The sequence below is a fragment of the Phalacrocorax carbo genome, chromosome 1 (assembly GCF_963921805.1).
Source record: "Phalacrocorax carbo chromosome 1, bPhaCar2.1, whole genome shotgun sequence".
Classification (NCBI taxonomy): domain Eukaryota; kingdom Metazoa; phylum Chordata; class Aves; order Suliformes; family Phalacrocoracidae; genus Phalacrocorax; species Phalacrocorax carbo.
In genome coordinates this window covers 31,926,209-31,950,265 of record NC_087513.1, presented here as the reverse complement: position 1 = coordinate 31,950,265, position 24,057 = coordinate 31,926,209, and the positions used below count along the sequence as shown (strand labels likewise).

General features: G+C 40.8%; 2 protein-coding genes across 5 annotated transcripts; one reads left to right on the top strand and one right to left on the bottom strand.

Annotated features, from left to right (window-relative positions):
- Positions 1 to 285: 285 nt before the first annotated feature.
- Positions 286 to 9,833, bottom strand: THAP5 (THAP domain containing 5). 3 transcript variants are annotated; one of them, XM_064447550.1, is made up of 4 exons: positions 9,597 to 9,832; positions 9,105 to 9,169; positions 4,904 to 5,093; positions 286 to 1,493 (listed from the first exon to the last, which is right to left on the bottom strand). In XM_064447550.1, exons 3-4 carry the CDS (start codon positions 5,045 to 5,047, stop codon positions 525 to 527), a joined length of 1,113 nt encoding a protein of 370 aa, XP_064303620.1. In that variant the 5' UTR covers positions 5,048 to 5,093; positions 9,105 to 9,169; positions 9,597 to 9,832; the 3' UTR covers positions 286 to 524. The 3 variants fall into 3 exon arrangements, with proteins under 3 accessions (XP_064303620.1, XP_064303600.1, XP_064303610.1); XM_064447530.1 differs by lacking the exon at positions 9,105 to 9,169 and having other exon boundaries at positions 9,597 to 9,833; XM_064447540.1 differs by lacking the exons at positions 9,105 to 9,169; positions 9,597 to 9,832 and adding an exon at positions 9,037 to 9,054.
- Positions 9,834 to 9,919: 86 nt separating this feature from the next.
- On the top strand, positions 9,920 to 19,476 carry DNAJB9 (DnaJ heat shock protein family (Hsp40) member B9). Of its 2 annotated transcripts, none has more exons than XM_064447572.1 (3): positions 9,920 to 10,063; positions 13,739 to 13,966; positions 15,702 to 19,476. In XM_064447572.1, exons 2-3 carry the CDS (start codon positions 13,750 to 13,752, stop codon positions 16,130 to 16,132), a joined length of 648 nt encoding a protein of 215 aa, XP_064303642.1. In that variant the 5' UTR covers positions 9,920 to 10,063; positions 13,739 to 13,749; the 3' UTR covers positions 16,133 to 19,476. The 2 variants fall into 2 exon arrangements, with proteins under 2 accessions (XP_064303642.1, XP_009504914.1); XM_009506619.2 differs by lacking the exon at positions 9,920 to 10,063 and adding an exon at positions 10,260 to 10,615.
- Positions 19,477 to 24,057: the final 4,581 nt, after the last annotated feature.

Here is a 24,057-nt window from a genome sequence, read left to right as displayed (position 1 = left end):
TTAATAAGGTCCAAGTGTACAAAAATCTATCAGAACAAATGTTGGATGAATAGAAGGTTAAAGAGTAATTGTGGCCTCACTGGAGAATGTGTATTACATACCTTATTTGAGAGAGAATCAGGATGCCTTTTATTTTTTTCTTTTTTAAACAACAATTTCCTAATTGTCCATCCTACATGCTTATTCTGTCCATTCGACTGCTGCCCCAAATGCAGGAGTTGCATGTTTCAGAGGAACCTGCAGCTGGAAAGGCTTAACTTACATTTATTGATTCAATTCATATACTCTTAGCAAAACTTTAACAGGTTTTTTTTTTTTTTAAAGCTTACTTGCAAGTCATGTTTTATAGGCAATTTTTTACCACCTAGCTTTGGTAGTGGTCGATGTAACATTTTAAAGAATATTTGCTATTCATACAATTTGTATTAAGTGTTTAAAATACCATGATGGAAACAAAAATTTATTTGTCCAAAAGGACAGTCAAAGAGGCTAAAAAGACATTTTAGAACAATCATGGAAAGCCTTTACTGTATCATAGTCACTTCAAGTGTTGTAAAGCAGTTTTCTACAATCTTCAACTTCTCTTCAGAAAGCAGGTTTTCTTGCTTCAATTGTCCTATAAGAGCTTCCAAGGACCTGAGTCTCTTCAAAGTTTTTATCTCCTGCATTTCAAGTAGAGTTATCTTAGAGTTGAGCTTGGAAATTTTTTGCCAAAGGTGATCTCTGTCTATGTCTTGTTTGCAGTATGAATGCTCAGTTTGTAATACTTCACTTCCACCATATGCATTCATATACACAGATTTAACTGTTTCTGTCTCCCCTGTGTCAAGAAACTCTTGCTTAATAGGCAGGAAAGAACTATTTACTATTTCAGGCTTTTCTGGACTCTCGGCTGGCACAATAATAGCAATGACAGATTCTTCACTTCCACTTAACTGTTCAATGGTTTGTGTGACTGTACTCAGGAAAATTGCATTTTCACTTGTTGGCTGCACTTCAACAGAGCAGCCTACAACATCAGAGTTAGGACTTTCAATTGCATAATCAGTAATTGAACATAAAGCATTTTTCAGTTTCAGAGGGGAATTCAAGTAGTCAGGGTCTGTAAATTGCAAGACTGTAGCTGTACAAGCTACTGGATCCTCTTCGGAAGTATGAACGCTGGTAGCTTCCATGCTCTGGACTGCTGATGCCATTAAAACAGGATTAGGTTGATGTATGTGCTGCTTAGAGGAATTATCAAGAACAACACTGTCTGCCTGAAAGTCTTCTCCATTTTGAAGTTGCAGTTTTTGAATTTGTAAAGATTGACTCAATGCAGTTGAGCAAACTACTTCTACTTTTTCATCTATGTTTTCTGCAATTACAGGATTTTTCTTTGGCGTACAAGGTTCAAGTGATACAGATGCTTTCTCTGACGCTACATCTGTATTTGTTTCTTCTGCGTCTTCTCTCTTTAACTCTCGTGGGCTGTTCTGAGAAGAATCTTTTTCCTGGAGGAAAAAGAAACAAAAACAGAAACACCTTGTAACTAGGAAATCACTTGAGCATAAAAAAAAAAAATTGGGCATATCTCATTCTATAGCATGGTATAGCCTAAGAAGTAATTTAGGTGAGCACTGTTTAAAAATTATACCAGAGACCTAAAAATTCATGTAAGCATCTTCCATACCTTTCCCTCAGGTCCTAAATGTTAAATACTATTTTAAAGCTCTAAAGCCAGTAACAGGTGTTGGGTTTTTTTCCTTTTTCAAACTCTAGGGAACTTTACTGATTTACACGAGTCATCATAATTTTAAAAGCACTTGAAGAGAAGTGGCTACACAAATCTGCCTGAAAAAGACTGGCTAGCATCTCCTACTACCACCTGAAACACTATATTAAATATATTTATATTAAATATACACAGTACAAGATTTTTGCATTAAAGCTGAAACAACCTTGTTGTAGAAAGAGCAAAATTTTAGTCATGGGGTCTACCCCAAAGAGAATTAAACAACAACATACAAAGGTTATGAACACAGGCTTGCAGAATAGTGAAACTTATTCGTGCAGAATCACATAGGCTGATTTTTAAATGACCAATTCAGTTCTGACAACTTTGCAATTCATAAAAATGGACAACTTTTTAATGGATAGGAATCTTAGCAGAACGATACAGTTTTAACAGGACTTTAAACAGAAGTTGTTACTGAAAGAGGGACAATTTGAAGCTTCTCCTTTTTTAGCCACCTTTTTTTCCTCTCCACATAAACTACATCACCACTTGATTAAAGATCGGTTTCCAAACAAGCTTTTAGTATGTCAGTCAGTGAAACAAAAATATACTAATAGTGAGTGCCTTATTTTTTTCTGGTAGGCTTGATTATGAAGAGACCAAGCTGCAGAACTTGGACTCATGTTAGGCCTGTAGACTAAAAAACAAAACCAAAAATGCCCAGAACCAATAAACAAACAAACAGAACAAGAAGTAACTTTAACTTTGCTAACTAAATATAGGCCAGGCAAAATAAAAAAAAGAACCTGTGAGAGGGGAAGAAGAGGCCAGGCTGAAAAAAAAAAAAAGATTACGATGGAAAAGATAATTTCAAAGTGTATGTTCATAGAAGTATTTATGTAGTCTGAAGCATCATGAATACACTAAACTTTGTAATTCTATTTTGTATAAAACTTCAGTCTTAAGAGGACTGAAAAATGTGTACAAAATGAGAATTCATTTGGTTACCTTTATCTTTTCAAAGGTGATACTTAACATCACATCAATCTTTGGGATTTTGCAAGAACTAAGTATTTCCCTTCCTCCATTCTACCAGCAGCCGAAAAAGACCTTCTCAGATTAAATCTTTTAACTAGACAAATCTCTTACAAAATAAATTATAGAAATGTCCCCCAAATCCTTGCCTATCAGAACTTCCATTAAGGCTGACAGAAATGCACCAAAACACCTCTCAGGATAGAGCTGCTTGAAGGAAGACGTTTACTTGCATTTAAAAGCTTCCTCGTCCATCAGTCCCTGCCCTCATACTCTTATGACAATCTTCAAAATAAAAATCCTTGCGAACTACTGTAGAATGGTTACTGATATTGAGCTGCAGGCAGCTAACACTGCTCTTGAGACACAAACATTCTTTATTTTGAAGAAGAAATAATATGAAATGTTTCCTGAAGAATCATTAAGCGTTTCTGGGAAGATACCCTTCACTTGCTCCGTAATGCATAAAGCAAGGTGGTGGTGACCAATATGCAAATATTGCAGCTCTTCACTCTCAGTTTTCCAAACCAAGGGTTTACAGAGAAGCGCTGGAAGGCAGGTTGGCAGCTTCTTGTTCCTCTACATTAACTCAGGAACACACTAACAAAGGATTCTCCCCCAGAATAAGGAAAGCTCCTTCCCATGTCCTTGTGAATATTCAGTCTGTGTGGAAAACTTGGGTTTAGGGCAACTACAGAACCAGTGGCCAAGTCAATAGATATTGTTGATTTGCTGAGGTGGTCACCAACACGATACATCTTGATGTTTAAAAAAGTCCAGTCAGAAGTGTGAGAATGGAAGAAATGCCAGAAAGACAAGTAAGACCCCAAGAAATCAAGTTCAAAGTATCACAGATATGAAGAACTAGCATCTCTTTTCTTTTGATACCAGGGAAGTGATAGATACATTGAAAGAAAACAAAGAATATTATTTTCCAAACTGGATAAATCTATCTGGGATTTCCCAGACATATATTGCTCAGGCAAAAATAATTTGAAGAAGCCATTGGTATGTTCTTGGCAACATCACTGCATGAAGACTTTGTTACCTTCATAACTCTACTGTTCATCTTTGTAGGTATACCATGACCAGTCTATGGTCACTCGCAAAATGAGAGAATGAAGAGGTGGGGAAAAGCTGACTTTTCTTTAGGGGAATCACATAGTTTATCTCTAATTGCACAGAAGCACAGGGCAACAAAGTCCAGTTCCAAAGCTAGGGCTCCCGGTTACAATAACAGCACAGGGAAGTGAGGGATATATTGAAGTGGGGGATGCGAGGGTTGAAAGAAAAGATATTTAGTGCTAAGTTAATAATGCCATAAATTACAAGGTTTTCTATTTTTATATTTGAGAGATCTATCAAGATTGCTTTTTACTCTACAGAGTCAAGAGCAGTCTTGACCACACTTGCAGCTATCCAAGAAGACACAGAACTTCAAGACTAAACATAAATTGGTTTGTAAAATTAACTAGCCGGTTTCAGCAATTTAGCCTTAATTCTAGTCCTTCCATTTCTCCCACCTCCAACATGATGATCCAGAGGAAGATAGTTACGTGCCAGAAGAGAGTCAGCATAGCTTTGATCAAGATCAGCTGCCTGTGTAGCACAGTGTTTTTATGTAACCAACAGTACAACTCTGAAAGACAAGGTGGAATAGTCTTTGTGGCTTATCTTTTAGCAGCCTACACTCCTGAGTTCTTAGGTGCTAGAGAGGTTAGGGACAGGAATGAGAATTGTGTAATCTGAAACTATACATTCCAAAGCCAGTATCTATGTGCAGTTAACAAAAGGCCTTAAAAGAACATTAAAATATTAATAAAGACTATTTCCACAGGAAAAAAAAACAACATTGAAAATCGTAATATTCTTATAAGAACTTATTTTCCCATGGAAAATTTCCTATAGCAAATGCTTCTGTAATTTCCAGTTTAAAAAGATACTGACCCTCCAGTCAAAGTATGGGATGTTATTCTTCCTTTACACTATGGAATTACACACTTGTTTTTGGCAGTCCTGCTGACAAACTATTTTGATGGACAGGAATTCTATTTTTAAAATAAAATATGAATGTATTACAGATAATTAGAACATACGTATTACATAAATAGTCAATTAGCTTTGTACAATAAAAAGACAGGAATACATTACCTCATCACCTGGAGAAGAGAAAATTGTTGGTACAGCAGTATGCTTCAAGTATCGTATACCCCATCGCACATCAAGGGAATCAGGGGTAAAATGATCACTGCATAGAAGCTGGTGCTTACTTGGAGTCCATGCATCTCGTTTCATATTCCGCAGCCATTTCTCAAGTCTCTCTTTATCATGAAGTGGAAATCTTTTTTAAAGCAGTAGGAAAAAATAAACAAAAACACAAACAAAAATTGTTTTTCTTTCTTCTTTTCAAATAAAGAATATATAATTGTTCCTTACAAGGTAGCCTTTCCTTACCAAAATATTAAAATAATACTTTCTAGAATATTTTAAATATGAAATGCTAATCAGGATGTCACTTAACATGTTAATCCAATAATTACCCAAATTATTCCTAGTTGGATATTGCTTCAGAGTTCAGCAGCAGAGTTTCTGTTGATTTCTGCTGGCCAAGGGTTTCAGAACCCATGCCCAATATGTTTTAAAAGGCTTTATCCTGCAACACTTGCTCAGAAAGTAGTTCTGCTGAAGTCAGACAAAATGACTTCATTTAAAATAAGTTAGGTCAGGTCCTCATTTTAGAAATAGTATTTGTGGAACTTTTTTGTCTTACTAGACACAATTAGTACCAAAACCTTTTTGTACCTATTTTTTATATTAAGAGGTATCCTGTTAAACATGTCATACGTTGGATTATTTGATAACTTGGAAACGTATTTCCAGTGCAGGATTCAAATTCTATTCAAAAAGTAAATACACACAAATGCAGAGCACGTCTATATTTTGTGTTTCCGCAATCAGCAACTAAGCTTTCCTACAGTGTTGAGAGTCCACATAATATTACATAATCCATAATTAAAGTTTCAACCATCTAACCTACTTGAAAAGGAAAACGAAGAGCATACATGTTCCCAGAAAAAAAATTAAATCAATTTTGAAACTATATGCAAATGGTCAGACAAAATACATGGGAAAGAGAACTAAATTAAAAGAAATTGGGTGTAGATATGGAATTTACTTAATGAATCACAATTAAAGGGAAATTAAAGGTTCATCATGATGCATGTACAGTCAAGCAGTTATGGCAATGGCAACATGAACATTCAGACCACTCTTGGCTCTCATCTCTTACCAGACAGATATCAGGGTATTTGAAATGTGCCCTCAGATTTATCTGGTGCATATCAAGTTTCTTTCAACTCTAGCATATAACCACATATGATACAAAACCATAACTTGAATTCTGAGCACTTTTAAATGACTACTGTTAAGAAACCAATATTACTTGGCATCATGAGCAATAACTAAAAAAAAACAAACCCAAACCTCTGCTTTTGGGTATATGAAACTGTAAGAGATAGATTCATGTGTTTATTAAACCTGACCTGATCATAACTGTAGGATGTAAAAACTATTAGCTGTTTGCAGTATGATGGACAACAGAAACATCCAGATGTGAGCAAGTGCCTACAGACTCTTTACAAGACCCATTTTGTTTTACTCCCTATATAGGAATGGAGCATTCCTAACTCCATTTCTCTCCCCTTAGCTCTTTTTTCCTTTTAATTAACAAGAAGTTCTTCTGGTAATGGATCTGTTAAAGGACCTTCAACACCCCAGAAAAATTTGGTTCAGCAGTGAGGTATTGCCACACAACAGAAGCTGGGGTGAGAGCCTGGAGTGCCCAGTGTCACCTGAATGCTACCAAAGACACCAGTCAGTTGGGCTACTTCTTGGCCAGCCAGCCCTAGATGCCACCCTCAAACCCCTGAAGGTGCAGATTTTGTCCAAAAGCCATATATGGCAATGACTGGCTTACACAGGCCCACAGTATTCCAGAACTGCAAACTTAGCTGATTTTGAGAGGAAGACACCTGAGATTCACAGGGTAAACATGCACATCTTCACCCCTTCCCCAACCTTTTGAATTTGCTGGCATTTACATTTTGAAGTTACCAAGGAAACAGAGCAAGCTTTTGATGCATCTGGCTCTGAGTGTCCACAGGGGTGCAAGGAATAATGCTAGCAAGAACACAGTAACCTCTCAAGGACAGGTTAGAGGTTCAGCCTTTTCAAATCCTGACTACTTAGACTGCATACACCGACAGCAGTATTACATGTATTATACAGCATGCCCTGCCATGAATAACAGAGCTTAGCCTGGGATGTTACTACGTAGCTCCAAAGAAGGCACTCAGTAAGAGCATGGTTTCTTTCAACTGAAGGTTATGTCACAAATCGCACCCTCTTGCTGTAGTTTAGCCCCAGTCAGCAACCAGGCACCACACAGCCGCTCGTTCACCCTCTCCCCCTCAGTGGGATGGGGGAGAGAATCTGAAGAGCAAAAGTAAGAAAATTCGTGGCTTGAGATAAGAGCATTTTAATAATGGAAATGTAATAATAATAAAAATAATAATAAATGCAAATGAAAAGAAAAACAGGAGAGACAGATTCTAGGAAAAACAAACGATGCAACCACTTACTACCCACCAACCAATGTCCCTGAGCAGTGATCCCTGCTTTCCCCCGGCTAACTCCCCACAGTTAATATACTGAGCATGATGTCACATGGTATGGAATATCCCTTTCGCCCGTTTGGATCAGCTGTCCTGGCTGTGCCCCCTCCCCTCCCAGCTTTTTGTGCCCCTGGCAGAGCATGGGACTTGACTAGCGTAAGCACTACTTAGCAACAACTAAAACATCACTGTGTTATCAACATTATTAGTATCCTAAATCCAAAACACATCACTATACCAGGTAGTAGAAAGAAAATTAACTCTATCACAGCTGAAACCAGGACACCTCTCCAAGAAGGCTTAAGAACATTTGCTTCCACTGCCATTACCCTTGCAACACAGCACTCACTGCCTTCCCCACAGTCAGCCTGCTTCAGACAGGAAACAAAATAACCTATAGTGAAAGACCATGTCTGGTAGAGAAATTTATTATTTTATCTTAAGGGCAACTTGGCTGAAACCTGCTCCTGCTCTCAGTATCCCCTTACTCATCATTAGAATCTGTTCTCTGGTGTAAATGAGACACAGGAAAAGGAAAATGGAAAGAGGAAGTGAACAGAATTCATTCAGGAGCTGCCACTGCTGCCCAAGTCAGAGGGTGAAGAAATAAAACAAAGAAGGGCAGTTAGGCCGGCTGAGATTAGGTCACAGTTAAAAAGTTCAGAAACTTCAAAACCACAGAGCAGCAGAGGACTTCTCTGGGGTGGTAATAGGCAAGGGAATAAAACTTGCAATTCACATCAGTAGCAGTTGCTAATGTAGTGCAAGAGATCTCTATAAATCAAACCTCAGCACCCTTTCTACAGGACCATGGCACTCGCCATGCAGCACAATTCAATGGTTAGATAAAACAGCTATGGTTTTGCAATCATCTTTATACTGATGCCATACATATTTATATTCAAATGTATCAGCACTCAAACTTGTTTTGATCATTCATGTGGTAATCAAATTCTCTAAAGCAAAATAAATAATTTATTTCCCCTCTTTTTCATGATTGTTTTATGATGAATCACATATTAAGATACATGCTGGGAAAAAGAGCTTTCCTTCAATCTAAACTAAAATCCCTTTCCAAGCAGTCTTCCTGTGGGTCTTCCTACGTAGCCTTCCTGATATTGGAATAACAATGACTACTCAGCAACTGAAACAAACTGCCAACTTAGTTTGAGGAATAAATTTTACCAAAACAAATGTTGAGGCTAGTTGTGACATTTATTCTTCAATTTTTTTCTTACATGCTACAATATTCCTTTTGTTGACAAACACTTGTCATACTTTTATTTAACAGAAATACATTAATATTCAGTTACTTGCACTGTGCTCTTCTCAGGGTTGAGAAACACTGTTTGTAACTCACCACTCTGGAAATCAGCAGCCACGTAGCCGGAGCAGTGCAGAGGTTACTGCGGGGGTGGGGTGGCCACTAATCAATCAGGTGGCCGGTGGCACTATACAGTCACCATAAACTGTTCTTTTGGCAACAAAACCAGTTAGCTTCCAGCTAGCTCAGCTGATTCCAAACAAAGCAGCAATACCTCTGTTGGCACCATAGGCAAGAAAATAATTCTAGGGGCAATATTTGATTTTAAAGAGTCAGTATATATTTACTTTCCTGCTCTGTTAGGCCTTTCGCTTGGCTTGTAAGCTGTCAGACAGGGGATACTCAGCTCCCTCACCATTAAACCAATGCCTCCAATACTGCTTGCCTTGCTGCAACACCCCTTCCACAAAGGCAGCCACGCTGGAAATAAAAAGGAGTAACCAGTGCTACTTAATTCTTAACAGCTGAATAGCCTCATGTTTGTAAGCTCAAATTTTATATTTTAGGAGAATCCCATCGGTTTTCACTCCACGAATCCCCTGCACCCCCCTCAGGAACCCTCGGGCGCTGCTGTACCCCTCCCCCCAAGCAAGCGCCGTCCGTCTGCGCGGGGGGTTGTTAAAGACTCCGCCTGCCGACCCTCTTCCCCCACACCTCTCCCCGAGAGGTGAGGCGCTATTCCCTTCCACCCACAAGGCACCGGGCAGGACTCAAAGGCACCACCAACCCCTACAGCCAGCTTCTCGGCCATCTGTCCCCCACCCCGGCTCCTGAGGGACCGCGGCGGGCCTCGCCACGCCGAGGGCCAGCCCCCGACCCGGCCCTACCCCCAGCCCCGGCCACTCACGGGTAGAAGCTCAGCTTGCGCCGGTCCCTGGCGCTCTGCCCCCCTCGGTTCTTGCAGCAGGACGCGGCGCAGTACCGCGGCATGGCGGAGACGAGCGGACCGGGCGCGGGCCGGAACCATCCGCGCGGCGGCAGCGGGGGCGCGGGGGGCGGGAGTCACAGGGACAACGGCGGCGGCGGCGCCCACCGCTTCCTCCTCCCCCTTGCTACCACCACCTCTCGTCTCGGGGCGAAGCCCCGCCCAGCGGCAGCGATTAGCGCCTGGGCTGTCCGCGTGCCCTGCGTCACATGGGTCTGGGCGGCCAATGGGGCAGCGCTTCGTGTAGTAACGGCGGCCGGGGTGGAGGCCTGCGCGAGCGCTGGCGGCGGTTGGGCGGGAGCAGGGCGCGGGGCGCTGAGGGGCAGCGGCCTCTGTGCTGGCGGCGGCGGCGGCGGCGGCGGCGGGAAAGGGCTGAGGTGAGGGTTGAGGTGAGTGGCGGCTGTGAAGGGCCCGGGCCGCCCTGGAAGGGCCCGGAGAAGGCGGAGGGGTGCGGAGGTAGCTGGGGGGAAGGCGGGTGCGGAGGGGCCGGGGATCGTTAAAGGGCGCTGGGGAGGGAGGCTGGAGGGGGGCGGCCTACCGGGACTCGGTCTGGTGGATTTACCTGCCCTTCGGGCCCCTCTGGGCTCTCACTCCTCTCTAGGCCCATCTGCTGTGGTCTTCACCAAGCCCAGCCGTCGCTTAGTGTCGCCGGTACCGTCTGCCGAGCTCTGGTTCGGCCTTGTTTTGTGATACGGCTCTAGTGAGGTTCATTAGGGGTCTGGCTAGGGAGGGTGATGCCAGGGGAGGCTCAGTCTCGTTTCACGGTTCTCCAGAGCGAGATTCAGGAGGCTTCACCTGGATTTGCTTCCCAGTCAGTGTAGGAGAGGCCAAGAACAGTACAAGCCCCGGAGTTTGACAGGCTTTCCTGCAGCTGTTCGCAGACTGGGAGGCTTGCTTACTCATCGGGTTAATCGTCATATGAGAACCGATGGAAAACTTTGGTAATTTTCTTACTACTAATAAATCGTTTGCAAAAATAATTATAACATTAGGATTCCACTGGATAGTGCGTCACAACTAATGTAATCAGAGCAGTAGTGATGCTGTGGGCTTTCTGAGTATGTGACATTTGGTGAATATAAGCATTTACCGAGGATCTTTCTTAATTCATTTCAAAGGGGGATGGAATAGGACGTTTGCATTGCAAGATGGAAGTAGCTCCTTATTTTCTATTTATGACACGTTTTACTCCAGGTACATCACCCTTGAACATCACTTCATCATGCAGTTATTGATGAAAGTTGATAAACTAATAGAGAACCAATTGAGTGTTATCACCTCTATAATACTTTTGATAAACATTGGAAAGTATACTTACAGCGAGCTTAATAGTAGTTGAGATCTGTAACTACTTATCCAACAGAATTAAATAGTTAATCTGCATTAATAAAATCTTTAACTTTATTGCTAGATGTACCCAATAAAATGTAGTTCTTCATAATTGTTAGGACAGCCTGTTTTGTGGTGTGAGCTTAATGTCAGGAAATATACAGAACTTAATGAATTCTGGGATGCGTTGTAAGTAACTACTGTACATAGTCTGGAAAGTGAAACTTAACCTGTCCCTTTTTCATTGAGAAACTGAGGGAGAAGAGACATAAGCAGAATAAGTGTTTAAAAGATCCTTTTATTTTGAAAGGGATTGTAAAAATAGTTAGGGGTGGCAGGGTGGAGGTTGGGCATTTAACATTGTAGCTGACACTAGCAATGCCAAGATGCTGACAGCATATAAAATAGGTACTTTCTAAAAAGTAAATTCAATAATTGATGATAGTGTCTAAGCGTAAGACTTATTATGTCTTTGTGATAACCTTATAAGCTAAAAAAAAAAGCTGCTTATATTTGAGCTATATTGGTATTTGTTTTTCATTTAGGTTTAATTTTATTCTTATGCATGAGTCTCATTGAGTTCTTCAAGGGCAGCATTAAATCTCTCTATTTTAAAAAGGAGTGAAAGTTAAGTGTTGGGGTTTTTTTAAATACCTTTTAGAAATCCAGATAAAACTAGGGGAAGTATACCACAGAGCTGCATTGCAGAAATCCTAATGTAAAACTGTAGAAAAAGGAAAACTTAGATGTAATTCATTATCAAGAATAATAGAAGCTGGGATAGGCAGAGCAGAAAACTTTAAAGGAGTGACTTGATGTTCTCAGGCTGTGATGAGCTTGGGAGTTAAAAAAGAGGATTTGGCTCTTAATGAAGGACATAAACTGCTCTTTTTAGCTTTTTTTCAGTGTTTAATAATAGAAGCTGGGAGGTTAGCCCTAAGAGAATGCAGCAGGTGATTATACAAGCATGATGCACGTGTGGGGAGATGAAGTAAAATAAAAAGTGTCTCAGATGTGAGGTGAAGATGTAAATCTGTATCTATAAAGCACAGACAGGAAGAGAACCCTAAAAGCGTAGAAGGATGTACAAGTGTGTAGTTCTTAGTGCCCAAGTGGCGAAGTTTCAGGTTAGTGAAGTGGTGAGAGAAAATACATGAAAAGGCTTGTACTAAAAATTTGTCTGGTATCATGCACGGAGAATACTGAAAAGAACTGTCCATTTGGTATCTAAGCACACTGATCAAAATACAGTTTGTTTCAACTGCTGCTCCTTAACACTTGATACCATGCAGGCCGCTAGCCAAACAAATGCTTAAGAGGGCACGGGTGTGTTAATCATGAGCTTTTTGCTCTTGCTTCACCATGTTCATCTTGGCCCTCCCGCTTACCTATTAGAAATGGTGGGCTTTTTCAGTTTTTGGTGCTTGGGTGTTAATTTTCTTTAGATGGTATGGACTTTCTATTAAAGGCTTAATTGTCTTACATACTTGATATTCAAATGTTTTGAACTTTAATGGTACTCAGATTGTAAGGTTAGTTTATTTAACTTTCAGGAAAGTAATACCATTCATCTCTTTGAGTTGTACTTCTGGTACACTCAAATCTTTGTAGTCTGATGAGGGGGCATGTTACTACTGGCATGTCCCGGGCCTTGTACATCCTGCTGGTTAGGTGACAGCCAGCATTCTGTCCTTGAACGTTCACGTTTCTATAGTCTGTGTTTTAAATAAAATATGCACAGGCCTTGGAAAATCATTTGATCTCTTCTGGTAGGAAGAGCTTGCCCTGTCCTTCACAAGAATCATAAAAGATCATGTGGCTACGTGGAACTAATTTTTCTTATGACTTACTTATGCCACAGCTTCTTCCCTGAGTTCTAGCATGTTTGTTTTAAAATGTAACTTTTTGACAAGTGTGTTGCTGAAATAAAGTTACAACTTCTAATTATTGTTGAAGCTGCTTGTCTTGTATAGAAGCCTTCTTTTTTAGTTCAGTTCAGACATCGAGAGTTTCCTACATAAACCTTTACATGCAGTGGTATTTATCAGATTAATTATTTGGTATCAAAGATACGGTAGTTGGTTTTATTTATAGTACAGTCTAATATGAAAGTAAGCTAAGCCCATTGTAAAGTAAAGGAAAATGTACCCTACTTGACTGAACTCTGTACTCTAAATGAATGTTTTGCTCTTTATCATGTTCTCCTTAGGTCAGTTAAATGACCTGCGGCTGAGCATGACAGTCTTGTCTTCCTGCACCTCACAGCTGATCTCTAGGCCAGTTGTGTTTTCAGACTCTTATTGTGGCACAAGCTAATCGGTGAATTGGTCTTCCTGTATTAAGCATGTTTTTGAAACCTGTGTTCTAATTTAGAACTGCTGTGTTTATGGTCCTAGAACTCAAGGATTAGTGTAAAGCTAGTTTGTTTATGCCAGCAAGAACTATTTGATACAATGAAATGTATTGTATGTTTACTTCAACAGCTCTATGGGAGAATGCACAGTTAAGGATAGGCGTAAAACAAAGATGAACATGGAAGCATGCTTGTTGTGCACATGAAATGTGAATTTGCAGTATTTTCATGTTTGTTGACGTGAGCGAAATAAAGTGCTTGTGCGTCTGTCACTGAGTGACTCCTGAAACATACAGGTCTTCCTCTTTCGGCTTATGTTGTACCTTGAAGTTGTGGAGCCTGAAATAACTTGTTATTCAATTAAATTTCTTTTTCTTTCTAGGAACCAGAGGAATGGCAACTACGCAATCTGTCTTCACATTTGCTCTCTGCATTTTAATGATAACTGAATTAATACTGGCTACAGAGAACTATTATGATATCTTAGGAGTTCCAAAAAATGCATCCGACCGCCAGATCAAGAAGGCCTTTCACAAGCTGGCTATGAAATACCACCCAGACAAAAATAAGAGTCCTGGTGCAGAAGCAAAATTTAGAGAAATTGCTGAAGGTAATATACACTCACTTTAGTCTTAATGATTCGATATATGGCCTAAATATGTGAGCAAATGTGGTAACTTAAGTACACTCTGCTTTTACTGAAGAAGAGGTTAAAAGTTTTTTTTTCTTAATTCTACTTCTGTGGTGTTAAATATCTGATATCAATATCTGACTCATTTCTGTGTCCTTGCACATAGACAGGCCTTCTACACAGTTTGTGCTTTCCTGCTTATTAGGCTTTTTGGCTTATACCTTTTGTCACAAAAAATACTTGGCAGTAGGACAGCTTTAGCCCTAGGAGGTTAATTCTTATCTTTTGATCTGTCTAGTAAGATTCAGCTCAGGATTACTAGGACTTCAGGGGAACATAACAGCAGCCTTCCAGTAACTATGGGGAGATTATAAAAAACGTGGTAAGGTGCTTCAGTGGTTCATGATGGGAGTAAAAGAGACAACAGGTACAAGAGATTCAGAGTGGTTATAAGGAAAAACTCTTTCACTGGGAGGAGAGCCAAGTCTTGGAGCAGGTTGCTTAGAGACATTGGCCAGTCTCCGTCTTGGAGATTTTTCAGGAGTGAGCAGATGAAGCTCAGAGTAACATAGTCTGATCTCATAACCGAACCTACTTTGAGAAGGAGGCTAGACTAGAGACCTTCTGGGGTCACTTCCAACCTGAATTATCCTGTGATCCTACGAACACTCCATTCGTAGGTGTTTTGTGAAAAAACATAGTGGTGGAAGCGAATAATCAAGAATAGAAAAAGGCTTGCTGAAAAATAAGCTGATCCCACTTCTGCTCCCCATAGACTCTGTTATAACATCCATCCTCTTGTGTCGTTCCCCTAACTAAGCTAGTGAGAGATCTCTGGGTTTTACCTTCTTGACTGTAGAAAAGTTCTTCAATATAGTGAAAGGGGGGGGACAGTCTTGTTAGCTACTGACTGCAGTTGTTAGTGCCTCTTACAGAAAGAATGGGGAACTCTTAAGTAAGTGTTGAAGGATATAGAATAGTTGCAAGCCTTTGACAGATAAGAAAATGGAAGAGTTTAAAATAGTGAATGTTATCAGAATGGGTATATTATCTGGCAGAGTTTCTGCCTTGCAACACCAGTAGCTGTAGTTCTGGACCAAAGATTGGATGGAAACCTAATTCCATTTCAGGTATATCCAATCACAAAATCTAGGATTATTGTTGGACTTCAGAGAAATTGAGAATTTGGACATAGGGGAGATTAATTCCCTTTATTTTATCGCCTTGATATTTATCTTGTTGCTTAGATTGTAGCTGCAGAGTAGCTGGAACTGGCTGGCAAGTATTTTTGCAGACATTGCACTGTGTTTCTGTGATAGGAATGCAGCAGGTAGAGCTCCCAAATCATCCTCTCTCCCTCAGTCTTTCTGATGGCCGTGTGTCATTGCTATTTTCTTTCAAATAAAGACACTGATGTTTATTGCTAGTTAAATTGTTTATTGTGAATTTAAAATTTTGAAGATATAATCTATCCTCATAGTGTAGCTATATTTATTATTATAAATAAATAACTTTATTTTGAAACAGCTTATTTTGTATTGGAGAAAGTTAAGCAAATGCTGAGCTTGATTGGGCTTGTGTGTCGAATGAAAGTCTTACTTGAAATTTGTTCTGTTGAGGGAGTGGGAGAAAGCTGTTCTTTGTGTATGGTTTTTTTTTTCTTTTTTAAATGGGAATGTAAATAAACTTTTAATTTTTTTTTTAATGGAAATAGCATATGAAACATTATCAGATGAGAATAAACGACGAGAATATGATCAGTTTGTCCATCACGGAGGACAAGGAAATAATGGAAGCCCGTTCCATCAGTCATTTAATTTCAACTTTGACGACCTGTTCAAAGACTTTGACCTCTTTAGTCAAAACTCACGGTCAAAAAAGCACTTTGAAAATCACTTCCGAAGTCATCGGGAAGCTCACAATCGGCAAAGACGTTCTTTCCAAGAGTTCTCCTTTGGAGGTGGACTGTTTGATGATGTGTTTGAAAATATGGAAAAGATGTTTTCATTCAGTGACTTTGAAAATGCACACCGACATGCGGTGCGAACTGATACCAGGTTTCATGGATCCAGCAAGCACTGCAGGACTGTCACTCAGAGACGGGGAAACATGGTTACTACGTACACAGACTGTTCCGGACAATAGTGTTTCCTTTCTTTTCATCTCTTTTCTTTTTCTTTCAACATCTTCATAATCTTTCTTGGTTTTGTGCTAACATGGAAAAAAATTCTTTAAACTGTTCGTTCTAAAAAACACTTAACTGCTATAAAGGAATTGTAGATGAAACTAATCTTCAGAATAGAAACAACATGCATTTGGAAAGTAGATGTCTCAGTAACTACTTAGAATGGGAGAGAAATAATCTCATATGACAGAAATCATATGTAACTTAGTAAACACTTTCCATAAGTTTGAACTTCAACACAAGATATATATTTTTAATTTCAGAAATGTAATATTTTTTCATATATGCCAATTCAGGACTGTTTGAGTTACTGGTGCATGGATTTCAGCAGAGGAGATACTTTAATTTTGAAGTGCTGCTTTTTTAATCATGTTTTTCCAAGTTTTCACTTGCAGTTTTTACCTGATATGGACTTACTGTGCAAATTGGATTATTTAGACAAAATAGCAGCAGAAATATGACTTACATGGGTCTTTGTTACGCTGTCCAGCATTGCAAATGTAGTAATAATAAAACACTTCTTAAAGTTGGAAAATAACAAGAGGGAATATGTTAAGATTGTGCTTCGCCTACGAGAGTGATGTAGGAATTACTTTTATTTCCAAATAGCCTTTCATTGGCCTGAAAAGATTTAAGGATTTGAATACCCGTGTCTTATTTAAGGGGTATTCACACAAGTAAGTTTGTGTGCATACAAGGTGTTGTTTTTTTCTTCCAAAATACAAACATCTCTTTAGCAGGGTTTGGAAGAGCATACTGAAAACAGTCTTGTTTTATGCTTGTTGTGTTACCACATGTGCAATGTAGTTTCCGTAGCTCAGTTTATTAAACTTAAATACTCCTCTGTGCTCTTGTGAACTTAAACAAGATAAGCTTGCCTACAGATTCCTAGTGTTTCTGGAAGGGTCTAAATAAAAAATAGATAGGTTGTGTTTAGATTGACAGATCTATTACCTGGAAATGGGAATTTTTCAGCATTGTGATTTGAAAGGTAGATTCTTATCATAAACACACAGTAAACCAGAAAATTACAATTGTTGTATTCATCTGACGCCTTGTGGTGCTGGAATCTGGTAACAAAGACGGTGCTAATGAGTATCAATTTCAGCACCATGTAAATATATAACTAGTCTAAACTGTTTAAAACTAACAGAAACCCCCCCCTACAACCAACCAACTAAAAAAAACCACCCCACAACAAAACCCCTGAATATTTTAACTGATGTCAATTCAAAAGTTCTGCTTTATTTCTGAACTAATGATACAGGATTAATATTTTAAACTGGTTCCCCTTAATAAGATTGCTGTCCCTTTAGAATTGTGAGATAAGAATTTACCTTTCAGATTGATTGCATGAGCAAAATGAGTGTTTTAAACAGCAGTGTTCTAAATAGGCTTTGAGTTCATAAAACCTTTCTCAGAAGAGATTTAACCCTTTGCTTCTTGGATGGATATTTAAAGCTGCCTATTTTCTAAGTAACTTTAACCTTCCCCTCAAGGGTACGTATTATTGCTCGTTCAGTTTTCATTCACTAAATACTTGGAATGGGTTGTTGCTTTATATTAAGTGCTTTTCCTTTTCCATGTTCTTCTTTATTTATTAATAGACTAATACCTCATATATGGTCTTTATAAAAAGCCAGTAATTTGTGCAACATTATCGGAATGTGCAATATTCTTACAGTAGGAAAAGTGCTGAGTGAGTGTGTGTTATTACCACACTTCTCTGTAAGAGATTTTTAGTTTCTTCTGTATAATTAATATATGATTCAACCAAAAGTTGTAACTCATGTAGATTTCTGCAAATTTTTTTGTTTAATATACTCCATCAGTCCTGTGCATGAATCAAATTATCTGCCTGATTCATACCATATGGGCATCCAAGTGAACAAATTATAAACTTAAAGTTCTGAACTACTTTCGCAAATACCAAGTTTTTGGAGGGCATTTCTGTATGCGTTTGAGGAGAATTGTTTACGCTGATAAGATTTTGGAAGGATGTGGCCTTCAGTATTAAATACAAGAGAGAGTATTAGTGAATGTCCTTTAGGGATGATGGCTGCTGGAAGTTAGAGGTTGGTGGCAACTCTACAAGCAGGATGCAAAGGTAAAATGTTAATGCCTTTTTTATGCTAGTGCATATTTTCTTAATTTGAAAAAAAAATTGGAGACAGCAGAATGAGTAGTTCCTAAGCATGGGAGAAGGAATATTGAATGTTCCTACTAGAACTAAACCATTGACTTCTCCAAAGGTAGTTTTCTCCAGTTAAGAACTTGAGTCCATCCCTAATCCTGAATTAGAGGAGTAAAAGCTAAAATAATCACTGGAAATTGTAGGAAACACAGCCACCCCCAAAATTTAAGTCTATTTTAAGTGACTGTATGAGTTCAGTGTATGAGTTCAGCATCTTTCAGCATAAGCTTTTAGGTGAAAATCAAGGGTCCTTGGCTGCTTCTAGGTTAGCTTCCCCTCTTTGAGGATGCTCCAGACTTTATTAATACAAAGTGTACTTGTTTCCTTAACTCTTTGCAGTCAAAGTATGAAACTGGTAATATAGTGGTAGGGTTGCTAGTTTCCTAGCTGATAGTACCTTAAAAAAAACTTCTGCCTAGTCTATTTTTACCTGCTTCCATATTAGTTCTCTTAATTGTCGTAGGAAAACCAACAAATGCTTCCTATGGCTTCTCAAAGTGACCTTTCTGCTTGTTCTGGTTGTTGATCCAAGGTAAAATCCAAAGGAGAGCTTGTCACTGGCGTTGCAGAGCCTAGAGTACTGCTAGCTATGACTGTCTACGATGGGTGTGCTCTGAACAGACTTTAGCTGAAGAAATTCGGGCAAGCCTTCCTCAGCCAGCAGTCCTCTGTTCCATGGCTATCAGAACACAAGCTTGCAAAACATGTTGTGCTTCTCACTTATTCAGAGTTCTTGCATGTTCTTTTCCTATTTATAGTGCTTGCTTCATGGCAGGCTCTCCAGCGGAAGTCCTGATGTAACCTTATGACACCCCTGACTTCAGAATTCTCTGAAGTGCCATCTTTGATCTCCATATCTTGTGAGAAGATCCAGCAAAACCCTATTTTCTTTGTTGTGTGAGGGTGAAAAATACAATTCTTAACAATTTATTGAAAGGCGTTTATGCATATGTAACTCCAGATGGTTAAGTTTCTGAAACTTTACAAAATAATAGTGGTTTTTTTCTTGTTTGTTTTTTTCCCATTATACTTTTGAAACACAGTATCTAGTGGAGATGAAAGTACTGTAAACTTAATTAGGGTGCCATTACATTAAACGTGTGAAAATTCTTTGTGTGTGAAGTCTTTTCTTTCTTTCTTTTTTTCTCCCCTGCCCCCCAAGTTCTTCAAGATGGCGGCAGAAGCTGGATTTAGGGTGGGTGTGTGGCACCTTTGTTTTATGGAACATTTGGACTACTACATTTTCCTTGAATGGGATGATGGGGTTGGCAGGGAGAAGGGAGTGGGTTTGAAAGAAATTGACTTAATTTTACCTGGTCTGTTTTTCTTAAACATGTTGATATTCATTTGGGTTTAGACCCTGTGCTTTCTGAGAGGCAGAACTCCTCTGCCTGCTGCCTGTGCTCTCCTCACCCGGCTGAGGTGGAGGAGAGCAGTATGACCAAACTTAATTGGCCTGGATTGCCACTGAAAAGCACAGGTTCTGAAGCCAAGGTTAGGATGCTGTCATCCTGATTTGAACGTTGACTCCATGACAGTGCTTGCAAGTTCTTGTTTTCTGGGCCTAATCCTTACAAGGTGAAGGTTATAAAAATGTTGGGATTCCGTATGTCTCATCGGGCCACTTCTCATTAGAACAGTCTTCCCTGGAGCCCTAGCAAATCTGCCATATTAACCATGCAAAACCAAATGAGGACTAAATGTGTTGGAGACAACGGAAGATCTGTGTTATATTTTTATTCTGAGGGGTGTGGGGTTTTTTAGTTATTTGTAAATTGAAAACTTCCATCAGGAGTGTCTGTTGGACGTGAAACAAAAGTCTCGTGTAGGTACCCTGACTGTGCTGTGTTTGGGGCTCATTCCGGAATAAAATGCTGTCAGAGGATTGTTTGGCTCTGGTGGGTGATGTGGTTTAGCCTGATGGGTTTGCCCTCAGGGAGTCATTCATACAGCCGTACTGCTGACTTCTGTAGTGGGGGCATCTGGTTCTCCAGGGACTGGATGGAGACCAGCATTGTTGAGGCCACTTAGCAGTTGTGCTATCAATTGACTGTCAGTCACTCCTAGTGTAAGTCTGAATCAATTCTGTGTAAAGGCTGTAACTCATCCGTGATACCAGTTTGTTTAAAAGAACAAGCAAGCTGCTTTCAAGTGATGCACTTCAAAGCTTAGCCACAGTGGAAAACAGCATTTTATATGGGGCATGTTACCTATCAAAGCAGTGGCATTTGATTCAACAGCATTTAAAAAATACAGTAACACTGAAATGAATGATACTGCTTGTGTTGTTCCTACTGTGGTTGCAGTCGCACCGAAAGGTGCTGTGGAGGAGCTCAGGTCACTAGGGATGGCTGCAGTAGTCTACCAAGACTTCAAGACACTAACTGGAGATTGTGGACTGTCTCTTCCAAGCAGTTCTGGAACAGTCCACCAAGCAATGAATCAACACAGAATCACAGAATGGTAGGGGTTGGAAGGGACCTCTGGAGATCATCTCGTCCAACCCCTCTGCTTGAGCAGGGACACCCAGAGCAGGGGGCACAGGGCAGCATCCAGGTTGGTTTTGAATGTCTCCAGGGAAGGAGACTCCACAACATTTCTGGGCAGCCTGTTCCACTGCTCTGGCACCCGCACAGGAAATAAGTTTTTTCTCATATTGAGGTGGAACTTCCTGTGTTCCAACTTGTGCCCATTGCCCCTCGTCCTGTCATTGGGCACTACTGAAAAGAGTCCAGTCCCATGCTCTTGAGATCCACCCTTCAGATATTTATAAGCATTTGATGAGATCCCTCCTCAGTCTTTTCAAGGCTGAACAAACCCAGGTATCTCAGCCTTTCCTCGTAAGGGAGATGTTCCTGTTCCCCGATCATCTCGGTAGCTCTCTGCTGGACTTGCTCAAGCAGTTCCCTGTCTTTTCTTGAAGTGGGGAGCCCAGAACTGGATGCAGTACTCCAAATGTGGTCTCACTAGGGCAGAGTAGAGGGGGAGGATAACTGCCGTTGACGTACTGGCCTCGCTCCTTTTAATGCATCCCAGGATACCATTGGCATTGGCCACAAGGGCACAGTGCTGGCTCATGGTCAGCTTGTTGTCCACCAGCACTCCCAGGTCAATCTCAGCAGAGCTGCTTTCCAGTAGTTCGGCCCCCAGCCTGTACTGGTGCATGGGGTTGTTCCTCCCCAGGTGCAGGACCTTGCTCTTGCTCTTGTTGGATTTCATTAAGTTCCCCTCAGCCCAGCTCTCCAGCCTGTCCAGGTCTCGCTGAATGGCAGCACAGCCTTCTGGTTTATCAGCCACTCCTCCCAGTTTGGTATCATTACAAAACACCTGGTATCAACATATACATATGCTTTTGCGGGGGGAGGGATGGGGGTTTCATTTATTTATTTATTTTTACTTGTGTTGCATGTCTGTTGGGAGTCTGAGTTGTGTGTTTCTCTAGGCTGGCAAGAACACCATGCACTTCTCAAAGGTATCCCTGAGGAGAAAGAGGGAGGTGCTTGGCTCACCTTTGCTTGGCCTGACACCTGCTCTCCAGCCATAGGCAGCTGGGAAGGGTGCTGACAGTAATCTTGATCAGTGGTGCTGGTGTCTGGCTGCTGTGGGGGTGCAAGCCTGACCTCAGGGCGGTCTGCTCCAGTGGAGGTGCATGGGGTGTTCCCCTTGCATGGGTCTGGTGCTTGGGCTTTGCCAATACTGTCCCAGGCTCTTCTGACTTGCAGATGCAGGTGAGACTAAGCTGAGGAATGTTTAGGGAAATGGATCATCTTCTTGTGTTTGGTGGGGTTATTTTTTTGGTGTTTTTCAGTGTTGTTTTTTTTTCTGTTTGTTTTTTTAACTGCCTGGACTACTATGACAAGGAAATCAGAGTGGAGAAAGGGGAATGAGGAAACCAGTAAACCAGTGCTTTCTGAGTTACAGTAGAGAGGACCTCTGTCAACAGCTCATTTCATGAGCATGTTGTTTGTGGTACTGTAACATCCAAAGTCCTAAGCTGAAGAATTGCGGCTAGCGTACATCTGGAAGCCAGAAGCACAGTCAGAGACAGTTACAGGCTGGATGTGGAGGAACTGGAGGAAATGATGTTTGCAATGTCTGCTCTGGTGTTATGGTTCACCCAGCTCCTTATGCCTCGCAGCACCCCTCACTGCATGAGGATGGCAACCTCTACCGGGGACTTCTCTAGGAAGTAGTCAGGATGAAAATAAGTGTGTTTCAGTTGCTGGTCAGGACCTGGATGACGTATTCATGTGGCCCTCTGTTCACCAGGTACGGCTGCCTGGCTAGGGAGGGTGTGGTGGTGGTGGGCAATTGGCCTGGCCCCAAAGGAAGACCAGGAATTGTGGAAGGTCCAGGTGACATAAACACCAGAGGTGTAGCTTTTCTTCCAAAACATGAATCTTTTGCAATGCAAAATGGAACATTGTTTTAATAATGAGAACTGTGTGGCAGACAGTGTGTGGAGATGGGAGTCCTAGAGCGACTTCAGGGATGTTACAGATGTGCTGCAGGATATAGATGAGCTGCAGGGTGGTGCCCTCAGTCCGATCTGGGGCGTGGAGGGTAGGGTGTTTTTTCAGAGTCCAGAACATCTGCTATTCAGGGTGGATGAAGTCAGCCTGCTCCAGAAACGCAGAATATTGAGTAGTCCACATCAGCCAACCTTGGGGCTATGCCTGTGTTGCCATCTTCTGAAATTAGTTTCAAGTTTCACATTGAACTCTCCTGTTAGGCACTACTTGTTACTAGAATTTTATCTAGACATGAGAAAGAGAGAATACATTTTAGGTGGTTACTTGTTGATGATATTGCCATCATCTGTTCTTCATTTCCCACTGGCACAGAAGTGAATATGCAAAATGAGAAATGGGAAAGATAAAGTGAGCCTTGTCTGAGGGGTCCCGCTTGGCCTTAATCCATTTCACTTTAGCACCTGGCACTTGCAAGATTTCTAGCCTTGAATATGCAGGATTTTGGGTAGTGATCTAATGAAAAGTTGTGTATTATGCCCACAGGGCAGGAGTAACATACGTTTCTCTTCTGCTGTGCAACAATAGGCACTTTAGAGAACTCAATTAAATTATAGAGCGGAGCTGAAATGCCTATCCTGGGGCAGTGTTCACCAGGCTCCACCTGGCTGAAGTAGGGGAACACATTGAAATGCCGTGATCGTAATGCTGAGCATGCAGAGCTCCAGCTGAGGAAGAAGATACTCTCTTCTCCGCCCAAATTCCTTAATGAATCCGGACAATGACTTTGATTCAGCCTCTCTGCTTTAATATGTAAATTGGTGACATGAAAGTTGTTTTAAAATAATATGGGTCTTTGGCCTGTCCAGCAGCTAACCAATGCTTGGGTTGATGGTTCTGCTACCTCTTGTTAGCTCAAACTTCGAGACAGGTAGGGAGGCAGGGCAGAGGCAGTGGCGGCTGTGTTGCTGGGATCAGTGTGCAGGTGTTATCACTTGTGTACAAATAAATGAAATAATTACCTCTGCAGGTAGAGCATAATATACAGCTTGCTTCTGCTAGGAGCTGAATGCAGAGCTCCTGGCTTGCTGGTAGAAATGGTATTAAAATCAAGAAACACGCTTTCTCTCCTCCTCTTCTTACCCCGCCCCCCTTTTATTTTTCTTCTTTTGATGTCTTGGGCTCTTCTCTACTCCCACCCATTTGGCAATGGCTATAGTTA